Source organism: Eumetopias jubatus, unplaced genomic scaffold (assembly GCF_037043125.1).
Source record: "Eumetopias jubatus isolate StellerSeaLion01/CBP00866 unplaced genomic scaffold, mEumJub1_p1.0 scaffold_3, whole genome shotgun sequence".
Classification (NCBI taxonomy): Eukaryota; Metazoa; Chordata; class Mammalia; order Carnivora; family Otariidae; genus Eumetopias; species Eumetopias jubatus.
In genome coordinates this window covers 135,350,761-135,366,777 of record NW_028274809.1, presented here as the reverse complement: position 1 = coordinate 135,366,777, position 16,017 = coordinate 135,350,761, and the positions used below count along the sequence as shown (strand labels likewise).

Below are 16,017 nucleotides of genomic sequence, written 5' to 3'. Positions count from 1 at the left end.
GGCTGGCTGCAAAATGACCCCGTAGAACTAAGCAACAGTAACAACACAACACAGTGGGGTGTGTACATAACACACTCTGTGTTTTCCTAACCACTCCCTCCTGTTAAAATACCCTGGCCTAAGAAAAGCAACGACATTTACAACAGGCTGTTTGCTCTCTATAAAGCACTTTCTAGGTGAGTAGCAGACACGCTAAAAGAGGAAGAGATGAATAAATTCCAGCAAGATCTTGAGCAAATTATTTACTCTGAACCGCTTTTTTTATTTGTAAAACAGGAGAGTCATAAACCCCCAACTCAGTTCTTGGCATTCTTTTTTGTTTGTTTTATTTTTTTTAAAGACTTTATTTATTTATTTGACAGAGAGAGCCACAGCGAGAGAGGGAACACAAGCAGGGGGAGTGGGAGAGGGAGAAGCAGGCTTCCCGGCGAGCGGCGAGCCTGAAGCGGGGCTCGATCCCAGGACCCCGGGATCATTATCTGAGTGGAAAGCAGATGCTTAACCGACTGAGCCACCCAGTCGCCCAGTTCTTGGCGTTTTAATAAAATGATGCATGGGAAAGCAAAAAGCACCCCACAAATGTGACTGGTTCCAAGAGCCAAATCACTGGAGCTGCAGATGCCAATTAGTGAGCTGCAGAGTCAACGGCTTCTGATTGGCCATAATTTTTTTAAAAATTACGTTTTCTGGAGGTATCATTGTTTGCTGGGAAAAACACGACATGGCCGAAAAAAAAAATTAAGCAGTAAGTTTAACTGCGCAGTTCCACCACAGTGACACAACTATTAAATTTTTACCGTTTACCTTCAACATAGTTACTATTTTTTAGAGGGTTTTAATCATACTTAGGCAGTTTTTAAAAGCCTGTAGGGTCCAAGCAAACAGAATCTCCAGGCTCCAGAAAAAAAAAAACAAAACAAAAAAACAACCCAAACCCAAAAAACCATGAAGTCATGTGTTCTGATCTGCTAAGAAACGGAGCTGGTGCGAGGCTTCGCCGGGCTGGGGACATTTGCGCGTCCCGTCCGCCCCGGGAGCACAGCTCCGGCCCCGCCCACCTGGGGAAGGAAGCGGAAAAGGGGAACCGGCAGCAGCCCCCTGCAGTTCCTTCTCTTCTAGCCCTTGGGACGCTACCGCTACGCGGAAAGCAGTTGCGGGCGAGCGGACTGCCACAGAGGAGGAGCTTTCGGCCGCAGCCTAGTAACACCGAGGTAACTTTACTTGCCCTCTTCCCCCGCCCGCGTGAGGAATGAACGCCGCCTGTCTTATTTTCTTCCAGGGGCAGCCGCAATATCCCCGCCCCCGCACCCCGGGGGAGAGATGTCCCAGCCACGTGTACCCTAGGTCGGGAACAGGGTTTGGTTTTAGAAATTGGGCATTTCTAAATGGAAAAAAATAAATAAATAAAGGTGAGTCGTGCTCTGTAGGCAGTTTACCTTGATAAGGCAATGGAGGAAACCACTTGGCTGTGACTTGTAAATGTGTCCCCAGGCCACCGTATCTGGAATAGCCACTGTTTGCAGGACGCAGTGCTGGTCCTGAGGGGAGCTCCAAAGGCAGCCGACTGCCCTCTTCACTTGGTGCACTGAACTGGAGCTAGCTTCCACTTTGGGATTTAGGCTTATAGGAAGAAAATAGAGGCGGGAAGCCACAGACTTGCCAGACCTGAAGACATCTTTCGGTCATTCCTACCGAACTGGGTTATATCTAACTGGAACTTCCTTTTGCCTCTTTTAACTACCAAGGAAGGTGAGCCCGCGTTGGCTGTCTTCCAGGAAGCCCTACCCTCTTCTCTGATGCAGCCCCCTTCCCCCCCTTCCCGAGATAGATCAGCTTGGGGTGACTCATTTGCCCTTACTTCCTGGCCCTTTCAGAGCCCAGGCCTGTGTTTGAAACCTGACATTGTAAAAGACACTTCCTGCTTTGGGAGGAGAGGCTCTTCTTCCATGTGCCTGCGTGGATTTGTGTTCCTCCCGAAAAGAATGGCTGATGTGTGCACCTGGCCTTTCTCCCCTAGGGGTTAGCAGTGGCCACCATGGGTTCTGTGAATTCCCGAGGTCACAAGGCAGAAGCCCAGGTGGTGATGATAGGCCTCGACTCAGCTGGGAAGACCACACTCCTGTACAAACTGAAGGGCTACCAGCTGGTGGAGACCCTGCCCACTGTTGGTTTCAACGTGGAGCCTCTCAGAGTCCCTGGGCATGTGTCTCTGACCATCTGGGATGTGGGGGGGCAGACCCAGCTGAGGGCCAACTGGAAGGACTACCTGGAAGGCACGGATGTCCTCGTGTATGTGCTGGATAGCACAGACGAAGTTCGCTTGCCTGAGGCGGTGGCTGAGCTCGTGGAAGTCCTGAATGATCCACACATGGCCAGCGTCCCTTTCTTGGTGCTGGCCAACAAGCAGGAGGCGCCCGATGCTCTGCCGCTGCTTGGGATCAGAGACCGGCTGGGCCTGGAGAGATTCCAGGACCGCAGCTGGGAGCTCCGGGCCTGCAGTGCCCTCACCGGTGCTGGGCTGCCCGAGGCCCTGCAGAGCTTGAGAAGGCTCCTGAAATCCGGCTGCCACTGTATCTCCACGTGAGCGCAGGTGCGGCAGGGGAGTGGGGAGAGCAAGAAGACTGGACCCGGGCAGAGCAACGTGCCTTTGCCCATACGAACTGAAAGAAGCCGCTAGTCCTTGAGAATCTTAAACTCATTTTGTCAAACAAGACGTCCTTCTGTGCTTGGACAGGATATTTTCTTCTTGGGGCTTATTGTCACTAGGGTTTATGCTGAAAACCAACTATTCTTTGAATAATACTCTAAGGGGAAAAAAATGCCTCAACACACTTCCTTTAATAACATTACCAAGGGTGAACAGAGCAATTGTAATAATAGAACAATGAATGGTTGCATTACAATTAAGACCTAAATTTACAGAGGGAAAGAGGTTTAAAAATCAGATTAGAATATCATCTGGACATGGTCACGATCTTAGGAGTGATTTTTTCCCTGGTGCCCCTGGGTATGTGCCACAATCACTGTGAGTGCAAGCTGCCAGGGCTAGCAGATTGGAGTAGGTGACTCTGCCCCCACGGAACCTTGGGTTTAGAAGTTCGCTGGGGCATTTGGCCCTGGGCAAGAGGCTGGGAGTTAAAGCCTTCCAAAATTTATCCTTGTCTCTGACCCTGATGAACTCTTCTCCACCTTTTATCATCTTGTATTGGTCTTTCTCTAAAACGCTTCATTTTTATCTTTTTTTTCTTTCTCTTTTCTCCATACAGCACATGTCTTTCCTTAAAGATCAGATTAATGAAAGATTTCATTCATTTATTCATTCATATAATCAGCAAATATGTAGAGCATTGAATTTGGGCAAACAGCACTGAGTTTTTAGTTATGAGCCAGGCCCTTGAGATGGGAGGTGTGGATTTTGAAGATACATGTAACAAAAATGCTTCTTTCTCATTATTAACAGTAAAAAAGAAAGTTGAACATAGCATCCTACAAGGGTTTTCAGGTGATCTTTACCTAGGAACCATTAAGCTCCTGAAATTATTTGCAAAATATTATGCTTTGAGCCTTTTGGGGGGGGGCGGGGGAAGAAGATCCATAACTGATCCATCAGAATTTCAAAGGCTTTTATGACTCCCAGAAGTTAAGAATCACTGATCTGGTCTTATCTATCATCCAACGGAGGAATACTTTTTATAGTCTGAGCTTTTTAATGGCAAGCAGCTCATATTTGACACCTGCTCTCATGTTAAACAGCTCTACATGTTGGCTATTCCTACTCTGGGTTAAAACCTTCCTCCTTATGGATGGTGGTTCTCCCCTCTCTGGAGTGACACAGTATAAATGGGCCCTCAACACTCTTCCGACATCTGAGATCCACTAGGTCCCTCTACCCAAATTCTTCCTTCTCACATCAGGTTAGGCACGCTAAGTTCTTTCCACTACTTGTCAGTAGATAGGTTTTCCTGTGTCAGGCACAGGAAAGTACAAAGATGCAAAGACAGATTGGGCAAGGCCTCAGGCCTCATGGAGCTCTGCTTGGGGAAGCAGTAGAACAAATCTCCCATAAAAAAAGCAGATGGAGGCTCAATTCAGCAACTGTTTATTGAGCACTTCCTGGGGTCAAGTTCTGTGCTCGGTGCTTTCCATAGTTATCTCTAATTCTCTCAATTCTGCAAAGTAGGTATCATTCTCATGTTGCATAATTAGAAGCTGAGGCTGGGGGAGGTTCTGACTTGCTTGAGGCACAGAACGATTAAGTGACATATCTGGAATTTGAAACCTGGTAGGTCTAGCCCAAATGATGCCTGTATTCTTCCACAACATCATGTTTCTAGCAGGTTGAAGCCAAGGTTGAGCTTCAGTCAGCTGATGTGATGAGGGAAGCAGTCGAGTCAGATGAAGAAGACTGCTTGGAAGTATGAGGGGGAGTGAAGGAAGGACAAGTAAGGTGTTGTGGGGTGAGGGGTGGATGCGGGGGATGTATTATAATAGGAAACAAAACTGGAAAGAACTTTTAAGTCCAAGCTGGGGAAGATTTGGACTTTCGTAATCCGGATTTGGCTCAGGGAAGTGAAACCAGTGGACTTACCATTTAGGAGGATAATTTAGTGGCTGTGTAGGGTGGACTAAAAAGAAGGGGGACACGAGTCAGGCAGGCAGGGAGACCAGCTAGCTGCCCTTCGCAGTAACAGAGGAGAGGGGAGGAAGAAAGAGGAGAAATTGAAAGCCATTTTTGAGGGAAAAAGCTGAGAGAAGAACAAGTTGAAGATGGTGTTAAGATTTTGAGCGTATGTGACAGGAAGGATTGGAATGACCTGAGAAGGTGGACACAGGAGGAACGAGTTGGGACGGGGCCGGAACTGGTGGGCTCTGGTCTTAAAGTGCTGGGTATGGACGTGTTGATAGCTTCTTTCAGATTGTTCTATTACCTGCAGTCCCTGAAATACCGAGTACCCTGCTGGATGCATCAGCTGGTTCCCACACACAGAGGCTCCTTTCCCTCCTGATGTGTCAATTTTTATCATGAGCTCATCTTTGGTATGATTTGTTTTTCCTGTGTGACCCCCATGTGCCCTGTGTTGTGACAATGTTTCTATACAGAGTGGTTTCACATTAGTGTTGACTAGGCTCCTGGAGGTTTCAACTGTTTTAGATCAAACATTATGTTAATTTCTCTGCTTGGGGCTCACGGCCTCACAGGTGGCATCGATGTGGGTTCTGTGCCCATTCATGGCACAGGCCCTAGGCATTCAGTTTCTGACACGTGACTTTTCTTTTGCACCCATGACCCAAAAAGACCATTTACTTCTTCATACTTTCCTGAGCTAGTGAATACCATTTCCCAATCCCCTTTTTAGGGAAGGGGCATCTCTTTGATGCTCTTGCTTTTCTCTTGAGCTCAAATCAAAATTTTCTCTCTTCCAAGCAAGCCTAAGGCCATACCTCCTGTTCCCATACAGGTGTTATAACCTTAGCCCGGTCCCTAGAGCCTAACCTTGGCTTCTCTAGTATCTCCGTGGGCTCCAGGCTCCCAGCTTACAGTTACCTCCTTTGACTGTGGTTTTGCTCTTCATTTCTGTCACTTGATATCCTTTCTTTTGTTCAAGGACAGCATGTATTAAAATGCAATTTTTTGGTGATAGTTTACCCAACATTTCCATCCCTCTGTAATAGGCAAGGGTCCATCTGCTATGGACTGTCTTTCTGAATGTCCTGAACTGTTTTGATATGTGGCAGGGAGATCTGTACTTAGGAAGATGGCTTGGGTAGCTTACTTGGGGTGGAGAGGGGGTCCTAAAGCAGGGAGGCAGGGTAGAAGGTGACCGGGATGTCTTTTGACTGACATGCACGCTCTTGCCACCCCTGGGGCAAACAGACATCCTGTCACTGCAGAAGCCATCACGCTGTGGGCATCTGTTTCCTTTCTCTTGACAATTGTCTGTCTCTTTTCTAACATCAGGATGCACCAAGATCTTGTCCAGCTCTGAGAGCGTTCTCCTTGCTTGGACCAAACAGAGTGGACAGGGGGACCAGTAGGTAGTGTGTGACGACAGCCCCAAATCCTTGAAGGCAGATGTGCTCTTAACAAGCCCCAGGAGCTCTCCTCTCATCAGCACTCCCTTGGATAAGATTTGGGAAGAAGGATAACAAAACAAAATATCCTAAGAACCATGCCCATTAGTGCTCAGTTGGTGTTGACCAGAACTCCCTGCTGGTCCCTGCTTGAAGGGATTGAATGCCAAATCAGTCACAGAATCACCCAGCAGGTGAGTTCTGGAATGGGAACTATACAACTCTCTGGACAGAAGGTGGGGTTTGAGAGCCTCAGAGTCCAAGGGCAGCCTGCCAGCCTTCTACCTCCCCAGCTTCTGAGACATTTACCTCGTGTGAGTATGGGAACGCCATGGCATGCAACGCCCCCCCAGCACCTTCCTGGGATTTCCCATGCCCCTCTGTGCATGTGCTCTGGCTCTTCAAGCTTCCGTGTCAGCAGGCAGTCCTGTAGTTACATGAGTGATGCTAGCTGTGGCAGCAGGCCTCTGGGGTCACACAATCTTAGGGAAGCCTCCTGAACCCCAAGTGTCTTTTAGGCTTAGGATGTTTTCCTGTTTGAATCTTGCCCACGATTTTAAGGCTTTCAGATCCCACCTTGCAGGAAGCTCTGCCCGTATGCCTCAGCCCATGCTCATCCCTTTCCTGAACTCTCCTGGTGCTGGCCCACTTCTTAGTGCCTGAATTGGGGCTGTTCTACACCTGGGCACATAGTCTCTCCAAGGATGGTCTAAGTTCCTAGGAGTTCAGGGGATGCCTTACACCCTTTGATCCTCTTCAAAGCCTATAACGATATTAGGTACTGAGAGCTGCTCATTAAATAGCTGGGTGAATAATGAATAACTGCTTAAAGCTATTGAACTGGGTGTCATGGCGGGGAGTCCGCAGGTCCTCTGAACTGTCCAGAGTGAAATCCCCAAATGAGAACTCTAAGAGGCTCATTAGCTCGAGAGCCAAAATGGCAGCACGAACCTGTACTTCAGGCATCCTCTGTAGTAAAGATAACAGCAAAAAGTCATACATGCTCTTTCCGGAACATGTCATGCTCAGAACCACCTGACTTGTAGTCTGAGTAGGAGAGTGAATGCTAAGTGGGGACCTAGTGAGGTATGGCAGGGGGCTGCCGGGGAGGCCAAGGCCCTGGAGGTAGGTGGCCAGTGAGAGCACGCGCAGGGCCCAGAGCCAGTGCCCGGGAGGAGGCCAGGTTGCTCTCCTGCCCAGGCAGGGGCCCTGCCTTGCCCACTCCAGGGCTCCCATCCTTCCTTCTGCTTCCACCCTAACACTGGTGGTGCTGGAGGGAGGCTAAGACTCCATCCTTTCTCAGAGCCTTCCCTGAAGACCACGGGGAAGCTAGCCTTGCCTGCCTGGAAGCAAAATGACAATAGGTCCAGGCTAGCCCTTGCAAGTGGGAATCACACTCCCTTTGCTGCTGGCAACTGAAGGGTAGGGCAGTCAGTAGTCAGTAGGGTAACCTCAGCCCTTGCTTCGCCACCTGAGGCAGGCCAGGGCCCTCCAAGGCCATGGAAGCGGGAGGTAGGGGGGCAGATGGAAGGGTTTCCCTCCTGCTCTTCTGTTCAGAGAGATACATATTCATATTCACACACATATACACATTACAGAGCTACAAACAGGAAATCTTAGGAAAAAACAAATCATGCTTTCTGGTTTGTTTTTTAAATGGTGCTCTCCTTACCTGAGAGGTACTTTGCCTATTCCAATTCCCCACACCTTTCAGATCCATCAAGCTCCCATTAATCCCCGAGAGTGAGTGAAGGAGCAGCAATGTGCACCAGTGGACGTGGCTATAAATGCAGGACAGCAGGTGTCTGTTTTCTTCTTAAATTAAAATGCCTCTGTTCTTTTTTACTGCGAACACTGTGTACAGTGAGAACTGTTCCAGTTTGGAGAGCTGATTACCCATCTGAATATGAGGCTGAGTTTCTCCCTTTCTGACTCACGGATTTTAAAGATTTTTCTCCTTCCTCTCTTGGTCAGAATCAATCCTCTGGTGAAAGTGAACCACAGGGGTTGGTTTTGATTTGGTTCTGCTGTGGTTTTCAGTTGTCTGTCCTCCCCGGTCTACACACGCACATCCTCCTGCGGGGCTGGGATAGTTGTGTCCCTCCAAGTGGACCAGGCGCCCATGCCCCACACGTGGGTGAGCCAGGACCTTGCCTTTCCTTCTTGTCCTCAAGGATTTAGAGCACACATCAACACCTCAAGTATTCCCAACCCAGCCTCGGGTGGGGTGGTGAGGTCCCCTCACAGAAGACTTGCACTTTCCTCAGAACCAAGATGATGCAACTCAGTGGGGTGAGTGGAGAATGGGCAGGGGGAGGAGGGAAGGTGGGGCGGAGCCCTCCCTTCCAGAAGCCCCAGGCCCGGCCTTCAGACAGATGGAAGTCAAATAGGAATGAGGAGTTGTTTAGTCTGTGCCTCTTTCTGCAGAGCCTGGGATGAGATGGGAGAGTCCCTGGGTGAACAGGAGGTGGAGAGGCCAACCTTTGCTGCCACCTCTTGGCCTGGAAGGACAAATACAAATTCAAAATAGGAGAGTTAATTGTCCCTGTTGAAAAGAAGAGACTTCTCCCTGCATCCCTTTTCTTAGAGCATTAACTTTAGACAACTTGTAAGTTCTTTCCTCTGTCTCTTTGAAATGTATGTAAATCCTTTAAAAAGCTAAATAAAGCTGTTGCCAGCTTTAGGACTCAGGAATGTCTTTCTCAAGGACCTGGGACCAATCCCTTTGAAATGTCAATATCCGGGGAGATAGGGCCTGCCTCCCAGTCTCTGTGGAAGGGCAGGAGCCTAACTTGGCAAAGCACCTCACTCCACGTCACAAAACTACTTCCTGTCATAAAGGACAGGCGAAGCCAATTAGCTAACAGATGGTAACCCCAATTACCAGGTAAATCTAGGATGAACCTTGTGTGACAAATGGTGCTGTCACGCCCTCTGACTTGAGGACTGGTTATTATGTAGGTAATGGGTTGTGTCTGCCTGGCTGTATTAGAGGGTGAGATTCCTTTCTGTCTTTGCAATCTCTAGCTGATTGCCTGTAACACACATCACAATTCTGGCTGAAAGCTTATTCAGTAAGAAAACTGTCTTCCTTCTCTACTACCTTTGTGGAGAGGTTGGCAGATTGGTTTTAATTCTAGTTCCCCAACAGCTCCCATTGGTTTGGCTCTGTGAGCTTCTAGTCGAACCCATGATTAGCAAAATAATATTGGTGACGGCTAATAACTGGAATGCATCCTAGAAGGTTTCTGAAGGACTCCTAATTAGGAATGATGAACATGAGTTCAGTATGACCCAAGGCATTCTCCTCTCACAAGATTATGGAAACCTGTGACTGCCTCCAACTTACCAAGAGACGTGTTTCTTGGTGTGGTGAAGCATGACCCCTGTATCCCTTTCCCATAGGGCTCGTAAAAGCAGCAGCTCAGGAAAAACAAAACAATTTTAGAAAGGGAAGAAAAAGGAGTCTTTTGTTTTTACCTCATTGTCTTGATTTCCACTCCTCTGACAACATTCACCCCCAAGGAGATCTGGCTCTACAGCTACAGAGCATAAATACTTAAAAAATTTCCATGAGAAAATGGCCTTGTTCTGCCTCAGATTTCAAGGTAAGACCTAATAATGAATCCTTCTCCCTCCCCTGACCCCCTCCTCCCCACCAGCAACTTGGAACCTGGAAATATCCATGCGGATATTTTTGCAGCCTACTTTCAAGCATGAAATCACAAACCCAAACAAATTAGTTCTCACAAAAGCATTTCCATTTCTTCAAATGAAAGGAAGCATCATGATTATAAACTATCTCCAGATTATGAACATGATACCATTATCATTTTGCCATTTTTATTTACCTTTTTGAATTCCACAAACTTCAATTTCATATGGCATGAAATGTTGGCTTACCCTGGAAGGAAAATATAACAGATATAAATAAATGTATACAAAGATTTTGGGGGTTATGAAAATTCTTCCATGAGAGAATCACTATCAAGACGGAGATGCAGCCCCACCCTTTGCTCAAATTGGTGCTGTCTAAATGCAGTTAAGTGCTCTGGTTTGGAGCCTGGCCTTAAAGTCGGTCAGAACTGACCAGAACACCAGCTCTGTGCCTCACCAGCTGGGGAACCTGGGCACATTATTTAACCTACCTAAGCTCCAGCTGCCTCATCTACAGAATGGGAATGATAATAGGGAGTACCTCACAAAGTTCTTGTGAGAATTCGTGAGGTAATGTGTCCCTCCTAATGACCCCCTTCAGGTAGTATATTCATCATACTCTAGCCCAAACTCACTGGAATGCTGCAGGTAGGGCCGGGGGAGTGAATGTCCAGGCTTCTCAGGTCTGAAACCAGCTCTTAATGTTGATCTAGAAAATTAGAATTCAGTGAGGTAATGTGTCCATCTAGTCAACTTGTATTTCTTGAGCACTGACTATGTGCCAAACACTGAGCTATGTACCAGAACGACAGGATGAAGGAGACACATGGTCCCTGCCCTCCAGCACACAGTCTAGCTTTTGATATGGGACAACTATGAGATCATGCTATCGTATGTTAAAAATGCATATGAAACAGAGTTCTAGGGGCCCAGGCTTTCTTTGCAGCTTTAGAATTTTCCAGACCCAGACTTGTTCTGCAGTGAAGAGGGTGTTATAGCTGGTGAAAGGGTAGAGGGGGTGGGAGTGAAGTCACAAGACAGCTCTTATGAATTCTGAAACTCTGGACACTTAGCCTCCATCCGCCTTCCTACCATTTCTACTGACAGCTCTATTTTAGTGCTTCTCCTCTGCGCTTTCCTAGCCCAAAGCATTTCAATAAAAGTACTGTAAGCCTAGAATTAATATCTCCTCCATGCACTTTATTTTTTTATTATTATTTGAGTATAGTGTCCCCAAAATTTTACATTCGTTTCAGGTGTACAACATAGTGATTGGACAAGTTTATACACTATGCTTTCTTCACCACATTTAAATGCACCCCCCTCTTACAAAGTAGGTTGAATGGCTAGGGGTGATTTCAGAAGACTGGAAATTGAAGCCGACACTAAATTCCACTCCTCTTTGAAATTCTACATTTACAGGTTCATTCCTTGGACTTCAGTTTTTAAAAGAAAATATCCCTAGAAGAAGGGCAGCAAGGATGGTTTAGTTATTTGCACTTTAATGTGAATGAATTCTCAATATCTTTTCAGGAGAGGTTTTGTTAAGAACGCAAAGCTAAAAGTTGAGAACAGCTGAAAAAGGGAAGGAGTACCACCAGAAACGTAAGAGCTGGAAATTCACAACTTTGCTCAAGGCCGTATGAATGTGGGCCCCCTATCTCTCATTGTCCACACAGCAGGGACCTACTATGTACAGAAATAAGGCCCAAGAGGGAACGTCTGGGTATGTGGGACTGCCACCTTCTCAGGCACTTGGAAAACAGTGGAGTAGAGAGCTAACTGGCCAGCCAGGGAGCACCTCTCTGGAATGGGGAGTGAGTAAGGAATGAATAATCTGGTCTCTCCTTCCTCCCATCCCCCATTATCTCCATCAGAGGTTGGCCTCCCAGGGCACAGCAGGGTAGACAAGGGTGGGGAATGGCAAATGGAAAACAAGCAGCCCAGGCTCTTTTATTTCTGCTCAGTAGAGAATGCTAACGTACAAGGGGCAAGTAGCCAGAAGGTAGCATCAGTCTTTAACTGGAAAAGCCACTTTTTCCTCAGTTGTATCCTGTACTTGGAGTGGGGCTTCTCCACATGCAGAAGGATAACATCATGACCCAGGCAGAAGAAAAAGTGAAGATCACAGAATTCCACGGGCCTAATCCTACCTGGGGAGGGAATTCATTCCTTTAAATTAGCATTCCAAACTCTTCAAGTAAGTCATTTGCAAAGGTACCCCCTTCTACCACTTTGAGGGTAAGATTAAGTTCTCGGGATCAAATGATCCCTAGGAATCAAGAGCTCTGGGCTGCGGGGGTGAGAAGCCTGCTGGTTGTTTTGTTCTGACACGGCTGTGGGTCACAAGGTTCTTACACAAGCTTGGGGGTGGCCCGCCAGGCCACGAGCGCTTCCTTCCCCTCAGCTAGTGATGATGACTCCAATTTCAGAAAGGAGCTCAACCAGCATGTTCATCTTGGGGCACTTCTCAGCCATTTTCTAGATCAACATTAAGAGCTGGTTTCAGACCTGAGAAGCCTGGACATTCACTCCCCAGGCTCTACCTACAGCATTTCAGTGAGTTCGGGCTAGAATATGATGAATATACTACCTGAAGGGGGTCATTAGGAGGCACAGAGAAAGAAAGTTGTGGAGACTTGTGGTTTAAGGTTGGGAAATGCAACATACATGTAACTCAACTATCTGCCCAAACCTTACTAGCGGGACAGCAAAGAAATTAAAAAAAAAAAAAAAAAAGGCCAAACCCCACATGAACAAAGAAAGCAGAAGAGAGAGTAGCAGGCTTGAGATAGCAATAAAATTACGGAAGATGGAAGGTAATCTCATAGGCCAAATAAAGTGGCAACCTAAGTTGGCTGGGGGTTGGGTGTGTGTGTGTAGCTTAGAGGACATCCTCTGTACCAGGTACTCGTCTAAGTGTTGAAGGTACATTGACTCATATAATACCCCAACAATGCTAGAATTTGTACTCTGATTTTGGGGATGAAGTACAGAGAAGTTAAATAACTTGTCCCAGGTCACACAGCAGAATCTGTAGAAGTGTGGCCCAGAGGCCATGCTCTGTAGCCTCACAGTGATAAGCAAGTCCTTCTGCACCAAACCCTGGGAGATCTCCAGACTTTGGAAGCTTCAAAATGGAGATGAAAATAGAATTGGTGGGAAGCCTGTATGAAGAGACAGACCCTCAGACTTCTTCATTATTGTACTCAGGCCAGGCAACTGCCCCAGTGCTTCCTGGTAGGATATCACTGGTTTATTCTCTGGAGGCATTACCCAGTTGAGGATGCGACATATATGAAAACAGGAGAATTCAGTGAAAGTTTGTGAACTGACTGGTGAGGCTCTGCAGACCCCCTCCCCATTCACCCCGTGTGCTGGCAGTGAGGTTTACACTCCCCAGGCAGGGACTGGGGGCTCCTCTGTAGGAGTTCTGACCAGTTGGAGAGAAGATGTCAACGCTGACATCTGCAGGTCCTCTCATGAAACAGTTGGCTCACTGATTGATGAGCCCTGCCCACAGACCCAGGGCTCATACAAGCTTTTAGCAGCTTTTTGGTATCTTCCTCTTTTTTCCACCTACATTTTTATTATGGAAAAAGTAAACATATAGAAACATTGGAAATATAGTATAATGAACGCCCATCTACCTTTTAAGTTGTACAATTAGCATCTTAACGTATTTGCTTTATCTTTAGATAAATATAGATAAATATATGTCCATATATTGTTTCTCTGAACCATTTGAAAATGAGCTGCGGACATTGTGATATTTCACCCCGACATATTTCAGTAGAAGGTCATTATCATACATAACCGAAATCTATACATAATCCATGACTGCACCCAAGAAAATTTTAAATAATTCTCTAATACAGTCTAATATTCAATCCATATTGAAATTTCCCTCATGGTCCCTAGAATGCCATTGCATTTGGTTATTATGGATCTTTATTCTCCTCCCTAGAACAGTCCTCTTTTGTTTGTCCCCCTCCCCTTTTGGAAGAGACCAGGTCACTTAACTGAAGGAAGGTCTCACAACTGATTTGCCTGATTGTTTCCTTGTGGTATCATTTAACTTGTCCTTGTATCTTTTGTAAATCCTGTCAACTGGTAGTTAGACCTAAAGGCACGGATTGATTCAGATCAGATGTTTTTGGCAAATCATATGGGTTTTCTACTTCATATTGCATCATATCAGGAGATAACATCTGCTGTCTCACTAGTGGTGAAGTGAAGTTTGGTAAAGGCAGTGACCGCTAGATCTCTCCACTGTAAAGATCTGCTTTCCCCTTTGCAGGGACCATGGATGATGTCTGGCACAGTGTCCATATCCTGTGCAACGCATTACTCCGATGTAAACAGACAATAAAGGATAACGGGACATCTGAGAAAGAGCCTCCAACATGAAAGAGAGACAAAAACAAACAGTTAACTCAGAAGAGATCAGTGCAGGAAACAAAAGAAAACTTCCCCCAAACAATCAATATCCTTAGAAATAAGAGAAGATGTCACACCCACAAGGCAAGAGTGCTATAAAAAATACTTAGAAAATAAGAAAGAGCTCTTGGAAATCTACACTGAAAATCGAACACAAAGTTGGAAGATGAAGTAGAAACAAAAATCTCCTGGGGCACCTGGGTGGTTCAGTGGGTTAAGTGTCTGACTCTTGGTTTTGGCTCAGGTCGTGACATCAGGGTCGTGAAATCAAGCCCTGCATCAGGCTCTGTGCTGAGTGTGGAGCCTGCTTAAGATTCTCTCCGGACACCTGGGTGGCTCAGTCAGTTAAGTGTCTGCCTTTGGCTCAGGTCATGATCCCAGGGTCCTAGGACTGAGTCCCGCATTGCGCTCCTTGCTCAGTGGGGAGCTTGCTTCTCCCTCTCCCTCTGCCTGCTGCTTCCCCGCTCGTGCTCTCTCTCTGTGACAAACAAATAAAATCTTAAAAAAAATTCTCTCCTTCTCCCTCTGCCTCTTCCCACTCCCTTGCACATGCTTTCACTCTCTCTAAAAAATAAAAAATAAAATAAATAAAAAAGTGAAGGGGGTTAGGGGCACCTGGGTGGCTCAGTCGTTAAGCGGCTGCCTTCGGCTCAGGTCATGGTCCCAGGGTCCTGGGATCGAGCCCCACATCGGGCTCCCTGCTCAGCAGAGAGCCTGCCTCTCCCTCTACCACTCCCCCTGCTTGTGTTCCCTCTTTCGATGTCTCTCTCTGTCAAATAAATAAATAAAATCGTAAAAAAAAAAATTTAAAAAAAGTGAAGGGGGATGAATTATAAATAAAACATGAACATTTCCCAGAACACATGAATTTTAGCTTGAAAGAGTCTTTGGAGGGCCCAATACAAATACATTTTATAAAGATAAACAGAAAAACACAATATTAGGCAATTTCAGAACATCCTAAAAGAGAAAAATAGGTCACATACAACAGAACAAGAATCAGAATAGCATTAAAACATCTTAATGACAATACTGAAATCTAAAGGATAATGGAGCAAAGCCTTCAAAATTCTGAGAGCAATTTTAACACTGAAGTTGGACTATAGGCCCTAGAAAAAAATACCTTTGAATCCATGCTGATGTAAATAAATGAATGAATGACTAAATAAATGGAGAGGGGACAGCTCTACCTTACAAAAGAATTACATTAACAAATGTAGAAGAAAGGAGGAAAATAGAAATTACCATTAAGAATATTACAGTAATAATTGTAGGCAAGATTTACCAAATGAGGCTAAAATTAGTGGGTGAAAGTTTGAGGATAAACAGGATATTTGCATTGTCTTCAAGTATGTCCACCAGAAGCTTCTTAAAAAATTAAAAATAGAACTACCATATGATCCAGTAATCACACTACTGGGTTTACTCAAAAAATACAAAAGCATTAATTCAAAAGGATACGTGCACCTCTATGCTTACTGCAGCATTATTTATAATAGCCAAGATATGGAAGCAGCCCGTGTCCATCCATAAATGAATGGATAACGAAGATGTGGCATAAGCAATGTCCACAACAGCCAAACTCTGGAAAGAGCCCAGATGTCCATTGACAGATGAATGGATAAAGAAGAGGTGGTGTATATATACATTGGAATACCACTCAGCCATCAAAATAATGAAATCTTGCCATTTACAATGACATGGATGGAACTAGAGGGTACTATGCTAAGTGAAATAAGTCAGTCAGAGAAAGACAATTATCTTATGATCTCACTCATATGATATTTAAGAAACAAAACAGGATCATAGGGGAAGAGAGGAAAAAAAACGATGAAATCAGAGAGGGAG

At 45.9% G+C, this 16,017-nt stretch overlaps 1 protein-coding gene across 1 annotated transcript; it reads left to right on the top strand.

The window, feature by feature from the left end:
* The first annotated feature begins 1,066 nt into the window (after positions 1–1,066).
* ARL11 (ARF like GTPase 11) lies at positions 1,067–10,621 on the top strand. Its single transcript, XM_028103894.2, has 2 exons — positions 1,067–1,211; positions 2,018–10,621. Exon 2 carries the CDS (start codon positions 2,036–2,038, stop codon positions 2,582–2,584), a length of 549 nt encoding a protein of 182 aa, XP_027959695.1. The 5' UTR covers positions 1,067–1,211; positions 2,018–2,035; the 3' UTR covers positions 2,585–10,621.
* The last annotated feature ends 5,396 nt before the right edge of the window (positions 10,622–16,017 follow it).

Excerpts from the sequence above, each read along its gene's own strand:
- ARL11 (XM_028103894.2), top strand. The coding sequence starts at position 2,036 with ATGGGTTCTGTGAATTCCCGAGGTCACAAGGCAGAAGCCCAGGTGGTG.